This window comes from Salvelinus alpinus, chromosome 6 (genome assembly GCF_045679555.1).
Source record: "Salvelinus alpinus chromosome 6, SLU_Salpinus.1, whole genome shotgun sequence".
Taxonomy (NCBI): Eukaryota; Metazoa; Chordata; class Actinopteri; order Salmoniformes; family Salmonidae; genus Salvelinus; species Salvelinus alpinus.
Genome location: NC_092091.1, coordinates 42,499,793 through 42,520,761, shown reverse-complemented (window position 1 = coordinate 42,520,761; position 20,969 = coordinate 42,499,793). Strand labels below are relative to the sequence as shown.

General features: G+C 45.2%; 1 protein-coding gene across 2 annotated transcripts in view; it reads left to right on the top strand.

The window, feature by feature from the left end:
- Window positions 1-4,225: 4,225 nt before the first annotated feature.
- Window positions 4,226-20,969, top strand: part of LOC139577545 (leptin receptor-like) — an 86,880-nt gene continuing 70,136 nt past the window's right edge. For both annotated transcript variants that reach the window (XM_071404595.1, XM_071404594.1), the window contains exons 1-2: window positions 4,226-4,494; window positions 20,811-20,870. In XM_071404595.1, coding sequence (XP_071260696.1) covers window positions 20,860-20,870 — 11 coding nt within the window. In that variant the 5' untranslated portion in view covers window positions 4,226-4,494; window positions 20,811-20,859. The remainder of the gene's footprint in view (window positions 4,495-20,810; window positions 20,871-20,969) is intronic.

Sequence of the window (20,969 nt, the reverse complement as noted above, 5' to 3'; positions counted from 1 at the left end):
GAAAAGCCTTTTTGAAATCTGACATGTTGGCTGGATTCACAACGAGTGTAGCTTTAATTTGGTATCTTATATGTGTAATTTAATAAAGTTTGATTTTATAGATTTTTTTTTAATCTGCCGCTCTACATTTTAACAGGCTGTTGGGACGCTAGCGTCCCGCTATCCCAGAGAGGTTAAGAGCTACGTCTATCAGTTGTCGCAGTGACATTCTATTGAAATGGTTACTTGCATAGTGGAGTCTTTTGTTAAGCCATGTAGCTAGCTAGGTAAACAATGAACCATAATCCCAACTCATGGTGTTAGTAGCCTTCATAAATCTACAGGTAGCTAACCAACCAAGTTCACTGTTAGCTAGCTAACATTAGGCTATAACTAGCAACGCAAATGGCTCTGAGATACGAATAATAAGATCATGCATGCAATGTTAGCTAGTGAGCCAGCCAGCTAACGTTAGCTAGCTAGCTAACAGCACACTTTAACTTGAAATGAAAATTACTTACTGTCAAAATTAGAAACGTGTCATATCTGAAAATGTAGCTAGCTAGACTATCTTACCCATATACATCATTAATGGAAGCTTCTCCTTGCCACGGATGCCATGGTTGCCCTTAGTTTGAAGATGTAATCCGGAGATAGGTGTTTTCTCCATCTCCTTAGCTATCATACTCTATTTCCACTGATTTCAAAACTCGGTCCTCCAGAAAGTTACCGCACACTGAGCTATCGCATCCAACCCCAAGGCTACGGCTGACACGAACACTTACAAGAAGTCCCGCTACAACCTCCACAGTGTCATCAAACAGACAAAAGGACAATATAGGAACAAGGTGAAATTCTAAATGAAATTAAATCAAATTTTATTGGTCACATACATATATTTAGCAGATGTTATTGCGGGTGTAGCGAAATGCTTGTGTTCCTAGCTCCAACAGTGCAGTGGTATCTAACAATTCACAACAATACACACAAATCTAAAAGTAAAAGAACAGAATTAAGAAATATATAAATATTAGATCGAGCAATGTCGGAGTGGCATTGACTAAAATACAGTAGAATAGAATACAGTATATACATATTAGATGAGTAAAGCAGTATGTAAACATTATTAAAGTGACTAGTGTTCCATTATTAAAGTGGCCAGTGATTCCAAGTCTATGTATATAGGGCAGCAGCCTCTAAGGTGCAAGGTTGCGTAACCGAGTGGAAGCCGGCTAGTGATGGCAATTTAACACTGATGGCCTTGAGATAGAAGCTGTTCTTCAGTCTCTCGGTCCCAGCTTTGATGCACCTTAATGATCTTTTTGGCCTTCCTGTGACATCGGGTGCTATAGGTGTCCTAGAGGGCAGGTAGTTTGCCCCCGGTGATGCGTTGTGCAGACCGCACCACCTTCTGGAGAGCCCTGCGGTTGAAGGCAGTGCAGTTGCCGTACCAAGCGGTGATACAGCCCGACAGGATACATGTTAGAATCACCTTTGGCAGCAATTACAGAGATTTGCACACCTAAAGTGTACAATATTTGTACATTATTCTTTTTTAAATTCGTTAAGCTCTGTCAAGTTGGTTATTGATCATTGCTAGACAGCCATTTGCGAGTCTTGCCATAGATTTTTAAGCCGATTTAAGTCAAAACTGTAACTAGGCCACTCAGGAACATTCAATATCGTCTTGGTAAGCATTAATAATGAATGAATTAGAAAAAATGTATAAAAACATCATTATACTTGGACATCATGTGGTATTGTGTGTAGGCCAGTGACACGACATCTCCATTTAATAAATGTTAACTTCAGGCTGTAACACAACAAAATGTGGGAAAAGTCAAGGGGTGTGAATACTTTCCGAAGGCAATGTATATCCTACTACCAGTCACTTTGTATGTATAAAACCTCAACGACTCCAGTACCCCTGCACATTGAATAAGGTACTGGCACTGACCCGTATATACTTGTATTCTCATGTTTCTTCAACTTATATTGTGCGTCCTCTGTGTGTTTTTTAAAATTGTATGTTTTATTATTATTATCACTGCAAGAGCTCTCAAGTAAGAATTTCACTGTACTGTTTTACACCTGTTGTACCCTGTGCATGTCGTGAATAAACGTAGAATCTTGAAACACCCACCCACACACACACACACACACACACACACACACACACACACACACACACACACACACACACACACACACACACACACACACACACACACACACACACACACACACACACACACACACACACACACACACACACAGAGAGAGACACGTTACCTGACAAAGATCTGTCAAAGTCAAACTTTACAATGCAACCACATCTGCTTACTGTAAGACAAAGGAAAACATTTAGAAGATTTTGTGAAAAGGTGGAAAAATTGTTTTGTGTCCTTACATGCGAAACAGTCTTTTGTTACACAAGGACTAGGCTCCAGGCGTCACACTGTGTTTCACTGATAAAGCAGACTGTCATCTCTGTCAGGGAACAAACAACCTGCTGAGAACAGACACCTACCCCTGCTTTGGCTGTGTGCCTCTCACACTGAATCACCCAAGGAATTAGAGATGAATTGTCCTAGACCAATTATTATTATCCACATGTAGTATCTAATGCCTCTAATGCCTCACAGAGGACCAGGTAGAGATAGGATACTTATTTACTCTGATATGCATATTACCTATTATGTACATTTGTCATGTGATCTGATATTTATCATGTTTAGTTAGGTCTCTCTCTGTGTGTGTGTGTGTGTGTGTGTGGGTGTGTGTGTGTGGGTGTGTGGGTGTTTGTGTTTGTGCGTGCGTACACTGTGAGAGGATGCACTGTTCAGAATGATTTCTGTCAGTTGCAAGTTTAATAAAACACCTGTTTGATCAAATAAATATGTTTCTAATCTGAAGAATTAGTCTACGGAGATCATATGGGATTGAAGAGATACGCTTCATACTTTAGGCTGTAGGAACTTCTTCCCTCTCCTTTGAATTGTGGTCTACACTGTGCTTTTGGCCAGTTACTATGGTGAGAGAAACTAGTTTCAGGACTTCAACGCGGATGGGAAATCTATCTGACCGACTTCAGTGGCTCTTTGAGAGAGGAGTTGGGACAGAACCCTCTGTCCTCACTTTAAATCAGACCAGCTGGGACTGTCCATCCATGCCAGGCATTGAGACCCTGATATACGCCCTGTCTGTCTATTTACTTTCAGATCCAGCGACACAACTGGGTCTGGGATGGACAGATTTTAAATGGGTTGTTCAGGTTGCTCAGGACTGAAATTGTACTTTGGTGAAAGCAAGGAATTGTGTACTCAAATATAATCAATCAGCCACCCACCTCCATAGTGCGAGGTTCATTTTTCAATTCCAGGCAGGGTTGTCTCTTGATATCTTGCAGAGAACAGTACAACAGAGCCTGGAAGCTGGTGTCCTTGCTTCTTCTTCCCCGATCTTTGTTTTGGGTGATGCAACACATCAATGTAATCCTTCGGTTTATGCTTCATCCGACAATAATAGCTACAATAGCTATCACCCAGGTAGTTTTTGGAAGAAGATTTGAAAGGGGAATTTCAAGGGAATATGATGAATATTATAGAATAATGTGATAAATAACCATCACCTCAGGGTAAACATTAGTCCATAAGCATGCATCCCTTCAGAATAATATGGTCAAAATATTCATTATTATTCCTGTCTACTATATGCCAGTTAGACTAACACCACTACCATGTATTACACGTGTAGACTATACCTTTCAGCTACCCATTAAGTACACAAAATACGAAATGTTTACTGAAGCTACAAACTTTCAATGAGTCAGCTATGAAATTGTCCGATGACATCACCTTGAGGATGAGATCACTCCACTGATGTAAGGTAAGTATAGGCCTATACAAATGAACCTTTTTGCCATTTTAATAATGCGACATCGTACTCAAAAGCAATTTCATGATAATTGATTATGTTATTGTAAATGCCTATGGGGCAACATTATATTAATACGTTGTATTTTTATTAGACTAATTACTACTTAATTGTGATTTGTTAATGATGTTATGTTGTATTGAACATGTTTTTTTTATTATAATAGTGCTTTTAATGCGTATTGCAGGTGTTATTATTTGGTGCGGGATTGTTCCGGTGACGGTATTGGCTCACGCATAACTATGCCACTCCCTTCTCCAAATAGCGTTCGCTGTGGCGCCTTTCAGTAACCATCATGTCGTGTATAGGGGCCAGCTCTGGTGAGACACAACGGACTTGAATGATAAGGAACTGTAGCTGCCTTCCAACAATGTTATAACCGTTATTTTTTATACAGTCTATAACAAAGTAACGTATTATCTCTCATTTGTATTTGTGATAGATCAAGGAAAACTATTGGCTACTTATAAAGACTCAAACTTCGTAACTTCGGTATTTGTACCCTAGTGATTCGCGTACCGGATAACTATCGGTTACTGTGCGGAACACTGGCGATTCAGAGAGGAACCAAGATAACAAGTAAGGAAAAACTATTCATTCTTTCTCACTTCGACATTTTTTGGGGGAGATATAGCCTAGTTAAACTACTATCCGCTACTCTCAAGATCACCACAACATTCTATGAATATTTGTGGTCCAGGTGTGAGAACGCAAGCGGATCCTCATCTCGATCTCTCTTGAAGTCTCTCAACTGGGCAGAAAGGCTACTGCAGATTTGTTTCTGCTTATCTATAAAGTGTTTAAGCAAATGCCTTTTTGTTTGAGTCTTCTCATTTATCCAGGCTGTTTGCCTATAGCCTATATATGCGTAGGCCTACATTTATTTTTGGTTAAAGATTGCAAGTAAAACAAACTCTTATGGCCATTTGCAATTTCAAGTTTGAAGTTTTATTAGTTGTATGTACGGGATACACATGGTATACACGTCCACGAATTGTTTACTTGCAGGTTCATTCTCGACAATGCAACAATAATAATACATAATAAAATATAAAGTAAATATCTCAGTAGAATAAACATTTTAGCATAAGTATAATACAGGACTGCACAATTTATAGTCCTATATTCAAATCAAATGTATTGGTCATATGAGATGGGTGATGCAATATGTAAACACAATTTAAAAGTGACTAAGATAACATAGAATATTGTGGAGTGCAGTTTATACATATGAGATGAGTCATGCTAGATACGGAAAGATTATTAAAGTGGCTAGTGATCCATTTCTAAAAGTGGCCAGTGATTCCTAATCTATGTCTATAGGTATCTCCTATAGCCTCTGATATGGTAGTGATTGCTGTTTAGCAGTCTGATGGCCTTGAGATAGAAGCTGTTTTTCAGTCTCTCGGTCCCAGCTTTGATGCACCTGTACTGACCTCGCCTTCTGGATGATAGCGGGGTGAACAGGCAGTCGCTCGGGTGGTCGATGTCCTTGATGATGTTTTTGGCTTTCCTATGGCATCGGGTGCTGTAGGTGTCCAGGAGGGCAATTTTTTCCCCCGGTAATGCGTTGGGCAGACCGCACCACACTCTGGAGAGCTTTGCGGTTGTGGGCGGTGCAGTTGCCGTACCAGGCGGTGATACAGCCTGACAGGATGCTCTCAATTGTGCATCTGTAAAAGTTTGTCAGGGTTTTAGGTGTTAAGCCAAATTTCTTTAGCCTCCTGAGGTTGAAGAAGCGCTGTTGCACCTTCTTCACCACACTGTCTTTGTGGGTGGACCATTTCAGTTTGGAAGTGATATGTACGCCGAGGAACTTGAAGCTTTCCACCTTCTCCACTGCTGTCCCGTCGATGAGGATAGGGTGGTGCTCCCTCTGCTGTTTTATGAAGTAAACGATAATCTCCTTAGTTTTGTTGACGTTGAGTGAGAGGTTGTTTTCCTGGCACCACACTCATAGAGCCCTCACCTCCTCCCTGTAGGCTGTCTCATCGTTGTTGGTAATCAACCTGCTACTGTTGTGTCATCCTCTCACATTTAGAGGAAGGGGGGGATTGGGGGGCATGTGTTTAAATTGTGCAGTATTTATCGATCATAACAAGAGACTGGTAGCAGCAGTTGTGATGTGTGTGTAGCACGAGTGTGTGTGTGTGTGTGTGTGTCAGTAGCAGTCGGTGCCGATGACTCTCATTTATATTCCATTCACCCAGCTCAATGTAACATGGATAGGTTGAGGCTACTACATGATACTCATCATGAGGTTGCTACAACCTAGCCAATGAATGAAAGTTTACAACATAGGTGCACATCTAACTGATCTAAGGTGTAATCATTAGTCCAAAAGTTGAAAATGAGACTTTCCATTGGACAAAGTCATAGCAGCCACATAAAAAAACAGCATGATCACGCCCTCTCCTCTCACTTTTTCTCTTCGCTTGTGGACTTCAGTGCACGACACATCAGCTGTCTGTGACCAGACGATAAAACCTTTCCATGCCATATCATGACGGCTAACTGCTACACATAGCCTACATCGTTGTCACCATATTAACGTCATAGTCAACATAGCTACTTGAACTAACGTGTTAGTTAACACGCTATAATCATGCAGTACAGTGTACGGTCAGAAATCAGTTTAGCAGTTACACTGGTGGGCCCCGGTGGCAATAAATGAATAAAACCAAAAGCTTACCTTGGCTTGGAAGACTTCCAGTGTTGGATAGTCATAGCCAGCTAGCTAACATAGCATACATCTCTGTTTTAGCCAGGTGTTTGAGTAGGCTAAACTAGATAGCTGCATCTGCTAGCTAAGTGAAAGTGAAAGTAAAAACAAATACAACCAAATATAGCTCTCTCTCTCTCTTGCTTTTCCTTAATTTTGGAAGAAAGTTCGTTTTTATAAAAAAAAAAGTGAAATAGTGAAACGTTAAAAAAGTTGACCTTTTTAGATAAAACTATACTAAATATAATCACGTCACCAAATAATTGATTAAAACACACTGTTTTGCAATGAAGGTCTACAGTAGCCTCAACAGCACTCTGTAGGGTGGCACCATGTTGTAGCCGGAGGACAGCTAGTTTCCGTCCTTGACTTCAATACAAAACCTAGGAGGCTTGTGGTTCTCACCCCCTTCCATAGACATACACAGTAATTATGACAGCTTCCGGAGGACATCCTCCAACCTATCAGACCCCACCTTCATGAACTGACATGTTGTCACCCAATCAAAGGATCAGATAATGAATATACTACTGAAAGCATGAGCTACAGCTAGCTAGCACTGCAGTGCATAAAGTGTGGTGAGTAGTTGACTCAAAGAGAGAGAAAGACAATAGTTGAACATGTTTGAACAAATTAATTTCTTCAAAAATGAAGGAACGGAAGAGAGAGAGCTTTATTTCTTATTTTTTTCACTTTCACTGTCACTTACTTAGCTAGTGAATGCAGCTAGCTAGTTTAGCCTACTCAAACACCTGGCTCAAACAGAGAGGGATGCTATGTTACCTAGCTGGAGAAGGGTGGGTGTGTTTGTCTGTGTCCCAATCTTGCAGCGGGCTAACAAGTTTCATATTTTTTTTCGGTACCCTTGCACCACTTGTTAGATATTATGCACGTTGATAGCTTGACAGCAACATCCTTGCCATGTGATTTATCATCGTAACAGGCAGCTGCAATGTAAATGATAAGACTGAAAACATGCAAGGAAAAGCGATCGGGTGAATTTATGATGCTAGTGGACAGAGAAATACAACTTCACTCTATCCAATCAGAGCAGCAGGATCAACGTACACCCGGCCCTTCTCTTTACAGACAGGCAAACTAGCCCGTTTAGTTATTTAGACCTCGCATGAATGACTCAAAGACAGTACGGTATGGTTTAGAAACTCTGTGACTGACTGACATGAGAAAGATGCTTGCTCGCACCCGAAAATAACCTTTTTTCCCCCAATCACGGATAATTACAAAAAATACTCGGATCTTAATCGTATCCAGAAAATGTCCCATATCTGTTACGATACTCGTTTTGTCCGACTATTCGGCACATCCCTATATGAAAGTGAACTGTTCTTGCGTGTGATCAGGGGTGTATTCATTCTGTCGATTCTGTTGAAAAAACTTTCTTAAACGGAAGCAAACCGAACAAAACGGGGATAAACATAACTGAATTTGTTCAATAGAAACTCTTGTTAGCAAATGTTGGACTAATGATTACACCCTAGATCAGCTACAGTAGATGCAGGCATGACTGTGCAAGGCGGTATTGAATGTGTCACTGGCTGTCACCTTGATTACTCAAATTTCTCTCCACCTGTGCACCTACGTTGTAAAATGTTATTCATAGGCTAGGATGTAGCAACCTCATGATGGATGTAGAGAAAATTAGAGTATCATGTAGTAGCCTAACCTATTGATATTACATTGAGCTGTCTGAATAGCCATATATTTTTTTGTTGCCATATTACAACCCATGTTGTGATAATTGCGTTGTTTGCTCTATAACCTGTTAATTCATATACCTTGCCACTGTGATATATAGGCTTTAGGCTGAGACAAATAAGACACATTGGCAGAATAAATTCAACCACATCTGTGTTTCATCACAAAACCACAAAGCATATTGCATGTAACAAACAGTTACATGACTTACAGCATGGTCAAGCAAGTTAATCTTTCCGACATTTTCAGACTACTAATTAACTATTGATTTAGAACCATGGAGAGTTAGGCTACCGGAAGTGGCAAACAGGAGCTGCCTCCAATATTCCAGCACAATTTCAACTTTAACATTTCAACATCATCAACTCACCTATGCTTAGTCTAATACAGTGACAACTAAAAGATACCAAACAGAATTTAGTCCAATCAACATAAGCTAAATTTGATGAATATGTCCATGGTACTGATTTCTGTGTGTGTGTGTGTGTGTGTGTGTGTGTGTGTGTGTGTGTGTGTGTGTGTGTGTGTGTGTGTGTGTGTGTGTGTGTGTGTGTGTGTGTGTGTGTGTGTGTGTGTGTGTGTGTGTGTGTGTGTGTGCGCTTGCAAGTAGAAAAACATGTTGACTCAACCTACTTCTAGAGAAGCCAATGCCCTCCTCCTCTCTTTCATGTTTCCAAAACGGTCTATGACTCTGTCATACAGTACACACTTTTAGTTTTGTTGTCCTAGCCTACCAGGCTAAAATGCTTGCTCGCTAGCCTAACTTCCTTTCATGGGCAACGATGAGCCAGGTAGTTAACATTCATCTACTACATCTAGCCACATATTGAACTTCCATCCTCTCAGGCAAGAATCGCTGCCAAAATCTGCAGTATAATCATTGGCCAGCACGGAGAATTAAGTAAAACCAAGTAAAGTTCAAATCCCTATCTCCATCCATTGCTAATTTAGGAAAGGGACCATTTTAGCTAGGCACTGCATCTCAATGCTAGAGGCGTCACTACAGACCCTGGTTCGATCCTGGGCTGTATCACAACCGGCCGTGGCCGGGAGTCCCATAGGGTGGCGTACAATTGGCCCAGCGTCGTCTGGGTTAAAGGAGGGTGTGGCTGGGGTAGGCCGTCATTGTAAAATATGACTTGCCTAGTTAAATAAAGGTTAAATAAATAAATAAAAAGCTAGCCTGCCACCGGAGAACAACAACACAACGAGATGCAACAATTGCGTTTTTTTCTGTCAATGACATTTGGTTTTTAATGTGATGTGATTGGTGTGGAGCCAAATCCAAACTGGCTTCCCTTAACACTTTCTTTGGGGCGCGCCAGGACCATTCACAGTTGAGCTCTCTCAGTTCACGCTGATAGGCTATTGTTTGATATATTATTTTATCAAGGGAGGCCAAATGCTCGCTGGCTTCCCTTGCATTCAACGCTACGGGAGGCAACAATGTCATACTCCTTTTGACCAGACAGCATCAGATAGATGGGCTACACATTTAGAGACAGGGGGGCGCTGTTTGGCTCACTTGGATGCTTTATCCAGTGAGATACATTCAGCGTGTTGTGAATTGAAGGAAAATTCTGAAACACAGAGAGACGAAAGATACATTATTTAATGTCAAAAAATGTTTTTGGGGAAGCCTGGCTTCCCTTGGCATCTATGAATACACGCCACTGAGGTACCGGGAATCAGCGGTCAGTTCCTCCATGTCTAAAGAATGTCTTTGAAGTCCCTTGAGAGGAGGGAACTGTCCTCCCGGTGATGCAAGCCCCAGAACACAGAGTTTGGAACTGGTTCAACCCCTTGACTAATTGGGAAGTGAGAACATTCCCGAGAGTTTTACTTGTGAGTAACCAAGATAACACTGTGACTCACACTGGCTTGGTGGAGTAGGTTATTAAGCTATACTCCCAGGGGCATGCAATCGAGAGGCTGAGATTTGTGTGACAAAAAACAGGCTTCACACCTTTATAGGTTAATCTACATTGCCATTCTGGCTCTGGATGAAATTCAATCAGCAACCAAAATTAGATTTGAGAGATTTGATTTGGCCAGTGGTCTATGCGTAAATATGCACGAGGTGCCTATTCCAATGTGGGCCACATTTGTTGATCAAATCTAGATTGACATTCATTAGTTTTCTGGTAATTTGATTATTTGTGACAGGCCTACTGTCATATCTTGTTATTGTCACTTGCAGAGTACAACTTGTTTTGATATGTGATCTAATGAAAATCAGGCATGAGGCTTGTGTGTACCAGCACGGGCTGTCATTGAAACGATTCACTTTTGTTTTTAATGTAGAGCCTGATCGTGCCCAGTGCTTCCTTCTCATCATGATGCTGATAGTCGTTTGATATAACACCCCCCCCCCCACACACACACACACACACACACACACACACACACACACACACACACACACACACACACACACACACACACACACACACACACACACACACACACACACACACACACACACACGTTGTTATATCTCACTGAATAACACCTAGGCCTGATTGTTATCGCTCAGTAACACAAGTCATTCCTATGGATGGTTTAGGCCATTCAGCTCTCATCTGCAGGTGGCCACTTGGTAGAGCTGGGCCGCTGTCCATCGTACTGTATTGTAACCTGGGATGTTCTTGTTTTGATCCAGAGAACCAATGAATGAATGGATGCAGTCATTAATCTGTGTTCATGTTTGGAGTAATTTTCATGAATGACTTTTCATGAACTTGCATGCTAAGGGTCAGAGGCTATTGATGTTTGGTATGGGAATCAGGTTCCTAGACCAGGTGACAACACCTTCTCAATTACTAAGTGAGTCGAATAGGCCTAGCTCTGTGACCGCCTTAGCTTCAGAAAAGACGAAGTTAACCACACACAGCAATTCATTTACATTTACCAATTGGATGTGCTTGTTGAGCAGTCTGATGACGGGCTCATCATATGCGTGCCATTTCCCTACATACAAATTCACACAGACAAAGGTCGGACAAAATGTGTAGCCTATCTCACGCTACATACTGAAAACATGCTGCTGAATGTTTTACAGCATTTGTTGCCACTAATGTCTAATTGATTAGGCTATATGTCGCATTGGTTCCCGAAAACACTCCAAACAGTTTGCGAATGCTAGGACAGAGATGCATGTCCAATGTCAAAGCAGACCGAGATTTGGCTACATGTTCTTGTCTCAGCCATATCCCCTGTAGCTCAGCTCATTACAGTAATGTCTTTGTTTATATTTTCCCTTGCTTTTCCCAGTTTTAATCGGAGTTATCATTCCAGAATGATTTGAGTCATCCATGGGCGGTCTAATTAACTAAACTGGCTAGTTTGCCTGTCTGTAAAGAGAAGGGCGGGCTGTACGTTGATCCTGCTGCTCTGATTGGATAGAGTGAAGTTGTATTTCTCTGTCCGCTCCGGGGGGTTGTAAAGTGTGCGTGCGCGCAGGGGACCCCTGGTAATAGTTTGGGAATGAGCCTATAAATGATCGCCGCAGCGACAGGGGAGCTTACTTTTGGGAAGAGTTTGAGGTTCCTCATAGGATTAAGGGGAGGATCATCCTCCTCAGGGAATTTCTGAGAAATAAAAATAGTGAAACATTAAAAAGTTACCCTTTTTAGATAAAACTATACTAAATGTGTTCAGTCATCAAATAATTGATTAAAACACTGTTTTGCAATGAAGGTCTACAGTAGCCTCAACAGCACTCTGTAAGGTAGCACTATTGTGTAGCCAGAGGACAGCTAGTTTCCGGAACTCTTCCAAGTCAAGGTAAGCTTTTGGTTTCATAAATGTATTGCCACTGGGGCCCCGCCTGTGTAACTGCTAGTAGCTACAGTTGAAGTCGGAAGTTTACATACACTTAGGTTGGAGTCATTAAAACTAGTTTTTCAACCACTCCACAAATTTCTTGTTAACAAACTATAGTTTTGGCAAGTCGGTTAGGACATCTACTTTGTGCATGACACAAGACATTTTTCCAACAACTGTTTACAGACAGATTATTTCACTTATAATTCACTGTATCACAATTCCTGTGGGTCAGAAGTTTACATACACTAAGTTGACTGTGCCTTTAAACAGCTTGGAAAATTCCAGAAAATTATGTAATGGCTTTAGAAGCTTCTGATAGGCTAATTGACGACGACAGAGCTGGTGTAACTGAGTCAGGTTTGTAGGCCATTTGAACGTCTCCTCGTGGGACAATGGGTACACGTGACTCTTGGGAAGCGCAGCGTTTACCTGGAGATTTATCGCACAATCCCCCCCCGGTCGATGAGGTGGTCATTTAGTCGCTCTCTTCTTACTGAAAGCGATTGCCAAATCGGCATATTCGGGGGGATGCCCACCGTGGAACCCTGGTCTGGACTCTCCACCGACGTGGCACCGATGGAAACTCCCAGACACTTTCCAGAACACTCCTCTGACCACCCCTGGAGAACCCCCTGTCTCCACGAAATCTTAGGATTGTGACTAGCCAGCCAGGGAAGACCCAGCACCACTGGAAACGCAGGCGAATCGATAATGAAGAGACTAATTCGCTCCCTATGATTCCCCTGCGTCACCATGTCCAGTGGAACTGTGGCCTCCCTGACCAACCCTGACCCTAATGGCCGGCTATCTAGGGAGTGCACGGGGAAGGGAGAATCTATCTGCACGAGCGGAACACCCAGCTTGATGGCGAGTACGCGATCCATAAAATTCCCAGCTGCACCTGAATCGACTAGAGCCTTATGCTGGGAAGAGGGAAAAAATTCAAGAAAAAAAATCAAGACAAACATGTGACCAACAGGGGGTTCTGGGTGAGTTTGATGCTGACTCACCTGGGGTGACCGAGAAGCGTTCCGCCTGCCATCTCGACTCCCAGATGGGCCCCCCCAGCACCGATCGGCCGTGTGTCCTCTCCGACCACAGCTGGTGCAGGGGGAGCCCCCTCCTCCGGTACCCCTCGGCACGGCCCCTCCCAACTCCATAGGAATGGGAGCGGAGGTGCTGGGTGGTGGAATGAACAGGACCCTCTCCGAACGCCCGCGGGCAGCCAGCAGATTGTCCAGCCGGATAGACATGTCGATAAGTTCATCCAGGGAGAGAGCGGTGTCCCGACACGCTAGCTCCCTGCGGACGTCCTCCCGGAGACTACACCAGTAGTGGTCTATCAGAGCCCTGTCGTTCCACCCAGACCCAGCGGCCAAGGTCCGGAACTCCAAGGCGTAATCCTGGGCGCTCCTCTTCTCCTGCCTAAGGTGGAACAGTCGCTCTCCCGCCGCTCGGCCCTCTGGAGGGTGGTCAAACACGGCACAAAAGTGGCGGGTGAATTCCGGGTAGTGCTCCTTCGCCGAGTCTGGGCCATTCCAGACCGCGTTTGCCCACTCCAGAGCACGACCCGTCAGGCAGGAGATGAGGACACTCACCCTCTCCGCTCCAGAGGGAGTGGGCCTCACGGTCGCCAGGTACAGTTCCAGTTGGAGCAAGAACCCCTGACACCTCGCCGCCGCTCCATCATACTCCCTCGGGAGCGCAAGACGGAGAGCGCTGGAGCCGGAGGATGGGAAGAGAGGAGAAGAGGGGTCCAGAGCTGGGGAAACCGAAGGGGGAGAGAGGAGATCCGATCCGATGGAGAACGCTGGTGTGGTGGAGGACACGTTCCTCCATCGATGGAAGGGGGTTGGCAGCTGCTCCTGCTGACTCCATTCTTTCGGGGTGCGGGATTCTGTAACGTCCGGGGTGTAGTGGAGGAAGAAGTCAGGCGCAGCAAGCAGCGAGTTCAGGGTAGCGATACTTTTATTACACCACACCGGTGCAAATGACGCCAACTCAAAACAAATGGCCCAAACAGGGGGAACTAAACAGTTCAGCAAAAAACACCATACACAAACAACCGTGACGTACAGTCGAGTACAAACGTATACTGAAAATAATCCCGCACAACCAGGAGGCGGGCCGGCTGGTAAATAAAGCCCAACCAATTAACCTAACTAAACACAGGTGCAACTAATAAACAGACAAGGGGGGGGGGGGGGGGGGAAGATCAGTGGCAGCTAATAGGCCGGTGACGACGACCGCCGAGCGCCACCCGAACAGGAAGGGGAGCCACCTTCGGTGGGAGTCGTGACAAGTACGTTGTAAAATGTTATTCATAGGCTAGGTTGTAGCAACAACATGATGGGTATAGGGAACAATTTAGTATCATGTAGTAGCCTAAATCTGTCGATGTTACATTGAGCTGGGTGAATGGAATATGAATGACAGTCATCCAATACGCTGTAATAGAAATAAGGCCATGCTCATAAAAAAAGAATCATCCTTCCTCATCTCTAACGGCACCGACTTCCACTGTTCTTATAATGGTGTTTATTGAGATGTTTTCCTTTCTTAATACTTGCCTCCTGTGCCTACCTTGGCTTTCAGACACGGTACCCATCAACACAATCCAGGCATTGATGGAAACACTAAAAACTAAATGGAAGGCGCCTCTCAGACTGTTGTTGTGGCACTCAGCAGGAAGCAAAACAAATTGGACCCACTCCAATTTGCCTACCTCTCCAACAGATCCACGGAAGATGCCATTTCCATCGCTTTTCACACGGCCGTAACACATCTGGACAAGAGGAACACCGATGTGAGAATGCTGTTCATTGACTTCAGTTCAGCATTCAACACTATTGTTCCCTCCAAGCGCGACATCAAGCTCAGAGCTCTGGGTCTTGACTCCACCCTCTGCAGCTGGATCCTGGCATTCCTGACGGGCAGACCATTAGCTGTGAGGATTGGACCATAAGCTGTGAGGATTAGCAACAACACCTCCTCCACACTGACTCTTACCAGGGGCCCCCCAGGGGTGTGTCCTCAGCCGTTGTACTCCCTTGTCACCCACAACTCCGTTGCTTTGCACGACACCAACTCCATAATCAAGTTTGATGACGACACCACGGTTGTAGGACTGATAACCAATAACGACGAGTCAGTCTATAGGGAGGAGGTAAGGGAACTGGCATTGTGATGCCAGGACAACTATCTCGCCCTCAATGTCAGCAAAACAAAGGAGTTGATTGTTGACTTCAGGAAGCAGAGGAGGGAACATGCCCTGATCCACATCAACGGGATTGCTGTAGAGAGTAGAGGACGACCGATTATGATTTTTCAATGCCGATACCGATTCCGATTATTGGAGGACCAAAAAAAGCCGATACCGATTTTATCGGACGATTTTTATATATATTTGTAATGATGACAATTACAACAATACTGAATGTACAATGAACCCTTTCATTTTAACTTAATATAATACACAAATAAAATCTATTTACCTCAAATAAATAATGAAACATGTTCAATTTGGTTTAAATAATTTAAAAACACAGTGTTGGAGAGTAAAAGTGCTTTATGTGCCATGTAAAAAAGCTAACGTTTAAATTCCTTGCCCAGAACATGAGAACATATGAAAGCTGGTGGTTCAATATTCACAGTTCTTCAATATTCCCAGTTAAGAAGTAGGAAGTTTTAGGTTGTAGTTATAGGAATTATGACGCGTCAACGGTTTCTCTCTATAACAATTGTATTTCGTATATCTTTGACGATTGGATGTTCTTATAGGCCCTTTAGTATTGCCAGCCTAATCTCGGGAGTTGATAGCTGGGCCCTAGGACCATGCGTCGGGACTGCCGCCCGTGGTGACTCCTTGCTGTCCCCAGTCCGCCTGGCCTTGCTGCTATTCCAGTTTCAGCTGTTCTGCCTGCGGTTATGGAACCGCCACCTGTCCCAGACCTGTTGTTTTTCAACTCTTGATGATCGGCTATGAAAAGCCAACTGAAAATTATTCATGATTATTATTTGACCATGCTTGTCACTTATGAACATTTTTGAACATCTTGGCATAGTTCTGTTATAATCTCCACCCGGCACAGCCAGAAGAGGACTGGCCACCCCTCATAGCCTGGTTCCTCTCTAGGTTTCTTCCTAGGTTTTGGCCTTTCTAGGGAGTTTTTCCTAGCCACCGTGCTTCTACACCTGCATTACTAGCTGTTTGGGGTTTTAGGCTGGGTGTCTGTACAGCACTTCGAGATATTAGCTGATGTACGAAGGGCTATATAAAATAAAATTGATTGATTGATTGATTGATAGCTCTGTTTATGACTTCAAGCCTATGTGTCAAGCATTGTAAGAGCTGCTCGCTAACGCAGTAAAGTGCTGTTTGAATGAATGCTTACGAGCCTGCTGCTGCCTACCATATATACCCTGACTCTGCTTGCACTGAATGCAAGAGAAGTGACAAAATTTCCCTAGTTAATATTGCCTGCTAACATGCATTTATTTTAATTAAATATGCAGGTTTAAAAATATATACTTCTGTGTATTGATTTTAAGAAAGGCATTGATGTTTATGGTTAGGTACATTTGTGCAACGAATGTGCTTTTTTCACGAATGCACTCTTGTTAAATCATCACCCGTTTAGCGAAGTTGAATTAGGCTGTTATTCGATGATAAATTAACAGGCACCGCATTGATTATATGCAACGCAGGACAAGCTAGTTAACCTAGTAATATCATCAACCATGTGTATGTAACTAGTGATTATGTGAAGATTGATTGTTTTTTATAAGATAAGTTTAATGCTAGCTAGCAACTTACCTTGGCTCATTGCAGCCACAAGGTCCTTTTGACGCTGCACTCGCGTAACAGGTGGTCAGCCTGCCACGCAGTTTCCTCATGGATTGCAATGTAATCGGCCATAATCGGCGTCCAAAAAGGCCGATTACCGATTGTTATGATAACTTGAAATCGGCCCTAATTAATCGGCCATGCCGATTAATCGGTCGACCTCTAGTAAAGAGTCAGCAGTTTTAAGTTCCTCGGCGTGCACGTCACAGAGGACTTGACATGGACCAAGAGGGTGCAACAGCGTCTTTACTTCCTAAGACGTGCCACCCTGGGTTTCACGACTTCCGCCGAAGTCGGTCCCTCTCCTTGTTCAGGCGGCGTTCGGCGGTCGACGTCACCGGCCTTCTAGCCATCGCCGATCCACTTTTCATTTTCCATTTGTTTTGTCTTTGTTTTACACACCTGGTTTCAATTCCCCCATTACATGTTCATTATTTAACCCTCTGTTTTCCCCAATGGTTTTTGTGTGTGATTGTTTTATGTATGTTCGGTCCGTTTTTGTGGGCTCGGTATTACGACATGTTATTGGAATATTTGAGTAAAGTTACTTGTGTTACTCATCTCTGCTGTCCTGCGCCTGACTCCTTTGCACCAGCTACACCCAGACCACTACAGAATCACGCAACAAATAATGGAATCAGCAGGAACAGACAACCCCCCTTTTGCGGTCGAGGAGCGCGTCCAGCAGCATGCGACCATGTTGCAACATCTCGGCACCACCATGGATCGCGTGCCTCAGACAATGGACCGATGGGAGAGAGGAGGAGATCTTCCAGCGCCTCCACCAGCACCACTACAACTACAACCTATTCACCCCTCCTTCACCCGGTCCCAGTGGGATTCGGCTCGCGCTCCCGAGGGAGTATGATGGGATGGCTACCGGATGCCAGGGGTTCCTACTCCAGCTGGAACTCTACCTGGCGACCGTTCACCCAGCTCCTTCGGGACGTGAGAGCGTGTCCGCCCTCGTCTCCTGTCTCTCAGGGAAAGCCCTGGAGTGGGCCAATGCCATATGGGGGGAAGGAGAAGCGGTGTTGGACCATTACGCGGAGTTCACCCGCCGCTTTCGGGCAGTTTTCGACCACCCGCCTGAGGGTAGAGCGACGGGTGAATGTCTGTTCCACCTGAGGCAGGGGACGAGGAGCGCAAAGGAGTTCGCCTTGGACTTCCGGACCCTGGCCGCCAGCGCGGGATGGAACGACAGGGCCCTGATCGATCACCACCGGTGCAGTCTGCGCGAGGACGTCCATCGGGAGTTGGTCTGCAGGGACACCACTCTCACGTTTGACCAGCTTGTGGACCTGTCCATCTGGCCTGATAACCTGCTGGCTACCCACGGACGTCCGGATCGGGGCCAGTCAGTTCCATCCCCCAGCACCACCGCTCCGACGCCCATGGAGCTGGGAGGTGCTGCGCTTAGGGCGACCGGAGGAGGGGCCGTTCTCTGTACCATCTGTGGCCGCAGAGGGCACACTGCTGGTCGGTGCTGGCGAGGTTCCTCTGGGAGTCAAGGCAGCAGGCAGGGCACTCTCGTGTCACCCCAGGTGAGTCGGCACCTGAGTTTTCCCCGCATTCCCAGCATAAGGCGCTCGTAGATTCAGGCGCATCTGGGAATTTTACTGACAGAGCATTTGCCCATAGTTTAGGGATCCCCATTGTTCCTGTGGATATGCCCTTCCCTGTGCACGCCCTAGATAGTCGACCATTAGGGTCAGGGCTAATTAGGGAGGCCACCGCTCCAGTGGGCATGGTTACGCAGAGGGTCACAAGGGGAGAATTAGTATTTTCCTTATGGATTCTCCTGCGTTTCCCGTGGTGCTGGGCCTACCCTGGTGCGTATCCGGGAGGGGGACGAGTGGAAGACGGCATTTAGTACCACCTCAGGGCACTGAGTACCTCGTCATGCCGTACGGGTTGATGAATGCTCCATCAGTCTTCCAGGCCTTTGTAGACCAGAATTTCCCGGGACCTGCACGGGTAGAGTGTAGTGGTGTATATCGACGACATTCTGATATACTCCACTACATGCGCCGAGCATGTGTCCCTGGTGCGTAGGGTGCTTGGTCGACTGTTGGAGCATGACCTGTACGTCAAGGCTGAGAAATGTCTGTTCTTCCAACAGTCCGTCTCCTTCCTAGGGTATCGCATTTCCACTTCAGGGGTGGAGATGGAGAGTGACCGCATTTCAGCCGTGCGTAATTGGCCGACTCCCACCACGGTAAAGGAAGTGCAGCGGTTTCTAGGGTTTGACAACTACTACTGGAGGTTCATCCGGGGCTTTGGTCAGGTAGCGGCTCCCATTACCTCACTGCTGAAGGGGGGACCGGTGCGACTGCAGTGGTCGGCTGAGGCGGACAGGGCTTTTGGTCACCTGGGGCTCTGTTTACCTCGGCTCCCGTGCTGGCTCATCCGGATCCCTCTTTGGCGTTCATAGTGGAGGTGGACGCGTCCGAGGCTGGGATAGGAGCCGTGCTCTCTCAGCGCTTGAGTACGCCACCAAAGCTCCGCCCCTGTGCTTTCTTTTTGAAGAAGCTCAGCCCGGTGGAGCGAAACTATGATGTGGGGGACCGGGAGCTGTTGGCTGTTGTCAAGGCTCTGAAGGCGTGGAGACATTGGCTTGAGGGGGCTAAACACCCTTTTCTCATCTGAACTGACCACCGCAATCTGGAGTACATCCGGGCGGCGAGGAGACTGAACCCTTGCCAGGCAAGGTGGGCCATGTTCTTTACCCGTTTTGTTTTCACCCTGTCCTACAGACCAGGTTCCCAGAACGCTAAGGCAGACGCACTGTCCCGGATGTATGACACAGAGGAGCAGTCCATAGATCACACTCCCATTCTTCTGGCCTCTTGCCTGGTGGCACCGGTGGTGTGGGAGCTGGACGCGGACATCGAGTGGGCATTACGTACAGAGCCCACTCCCCTCCAGTGTTCAGCTGGGCGTCTGTATGTTCCGTCTGCTGTCCGCGACCGTTTGATTTATTGGGCCCACACGTCACCCTCCTCTGGTCATCCTGTCATCGGTCGGACAGTGCGCTGTCTTAGTGGGAAGTACTGGTGGTCCACCTTGGCCAAGGACGTGAGAGTTTATGTTTCCTCCTGCTCGGTGTGCGCCCAGTGCAAGGCCCCTAGGCACCTGCCCAGAGGGAAGTTACAGCCCTTACCCGTTCCACAACGGCCGTGGTCGCACCTTTCGGTGGACTTCCTCACGGATCTTCCTCCCTCACAGGGTAACACCACGATCCTGGTCGTTGTGGATCGGTTCTCTAAGTCCTGCCGTCTCCTTCCTTTGCGTCTTCCGGCACTACCGGGTAAATTCGGGCTAAATTATTATATTTTATTATTTCTTATTGTTGTTGCATTGTCGAGAAGGAATCTGCAAGTAAGCATTTCGTTGGACTTTGTATACCATGTGTATCCTGTACATATTACTAATAAAACTTGAAACTGAAATGGCATATTATTATCTGAGTTGCAGTGACATGTCATTTTTAAATCAACATGATTTATTAAAGTACAGACTAAAAATCCACTCAAAAACTATCCTTTGGTATGTTTTCATTAGTCCACTGTTGATACAGTCCCAAAATATTTTGCATGTCAGCAGTCAAGTTTTGATGCATTTTGCATCATATGATTTTTTTTGTGGATTAGTCCTTTAAGATCAATGCACAAACTGTAAGTCACTCTTGATCAGACTGTCTGCCAAATTACTCAAGTGTAAAATGTGTTGTGTCTTCCCAAATAGTCTCTAAGGTTCTCTCTACCTTTGCTCTCTCCTCAGTGAGAGTCATCACAACCGCAGTAGAGGCCATGCTCGCCAACTCTAACTCATGAAGACAATGTAAGTATGATTGTGGGCAACACCCAGGCCTTTAGTATTCAGTGGTCGAGACAGCAGGTGCAGTAAAGAGAGAGAGAGGGGGAGGGAGAGGGAGGAAGA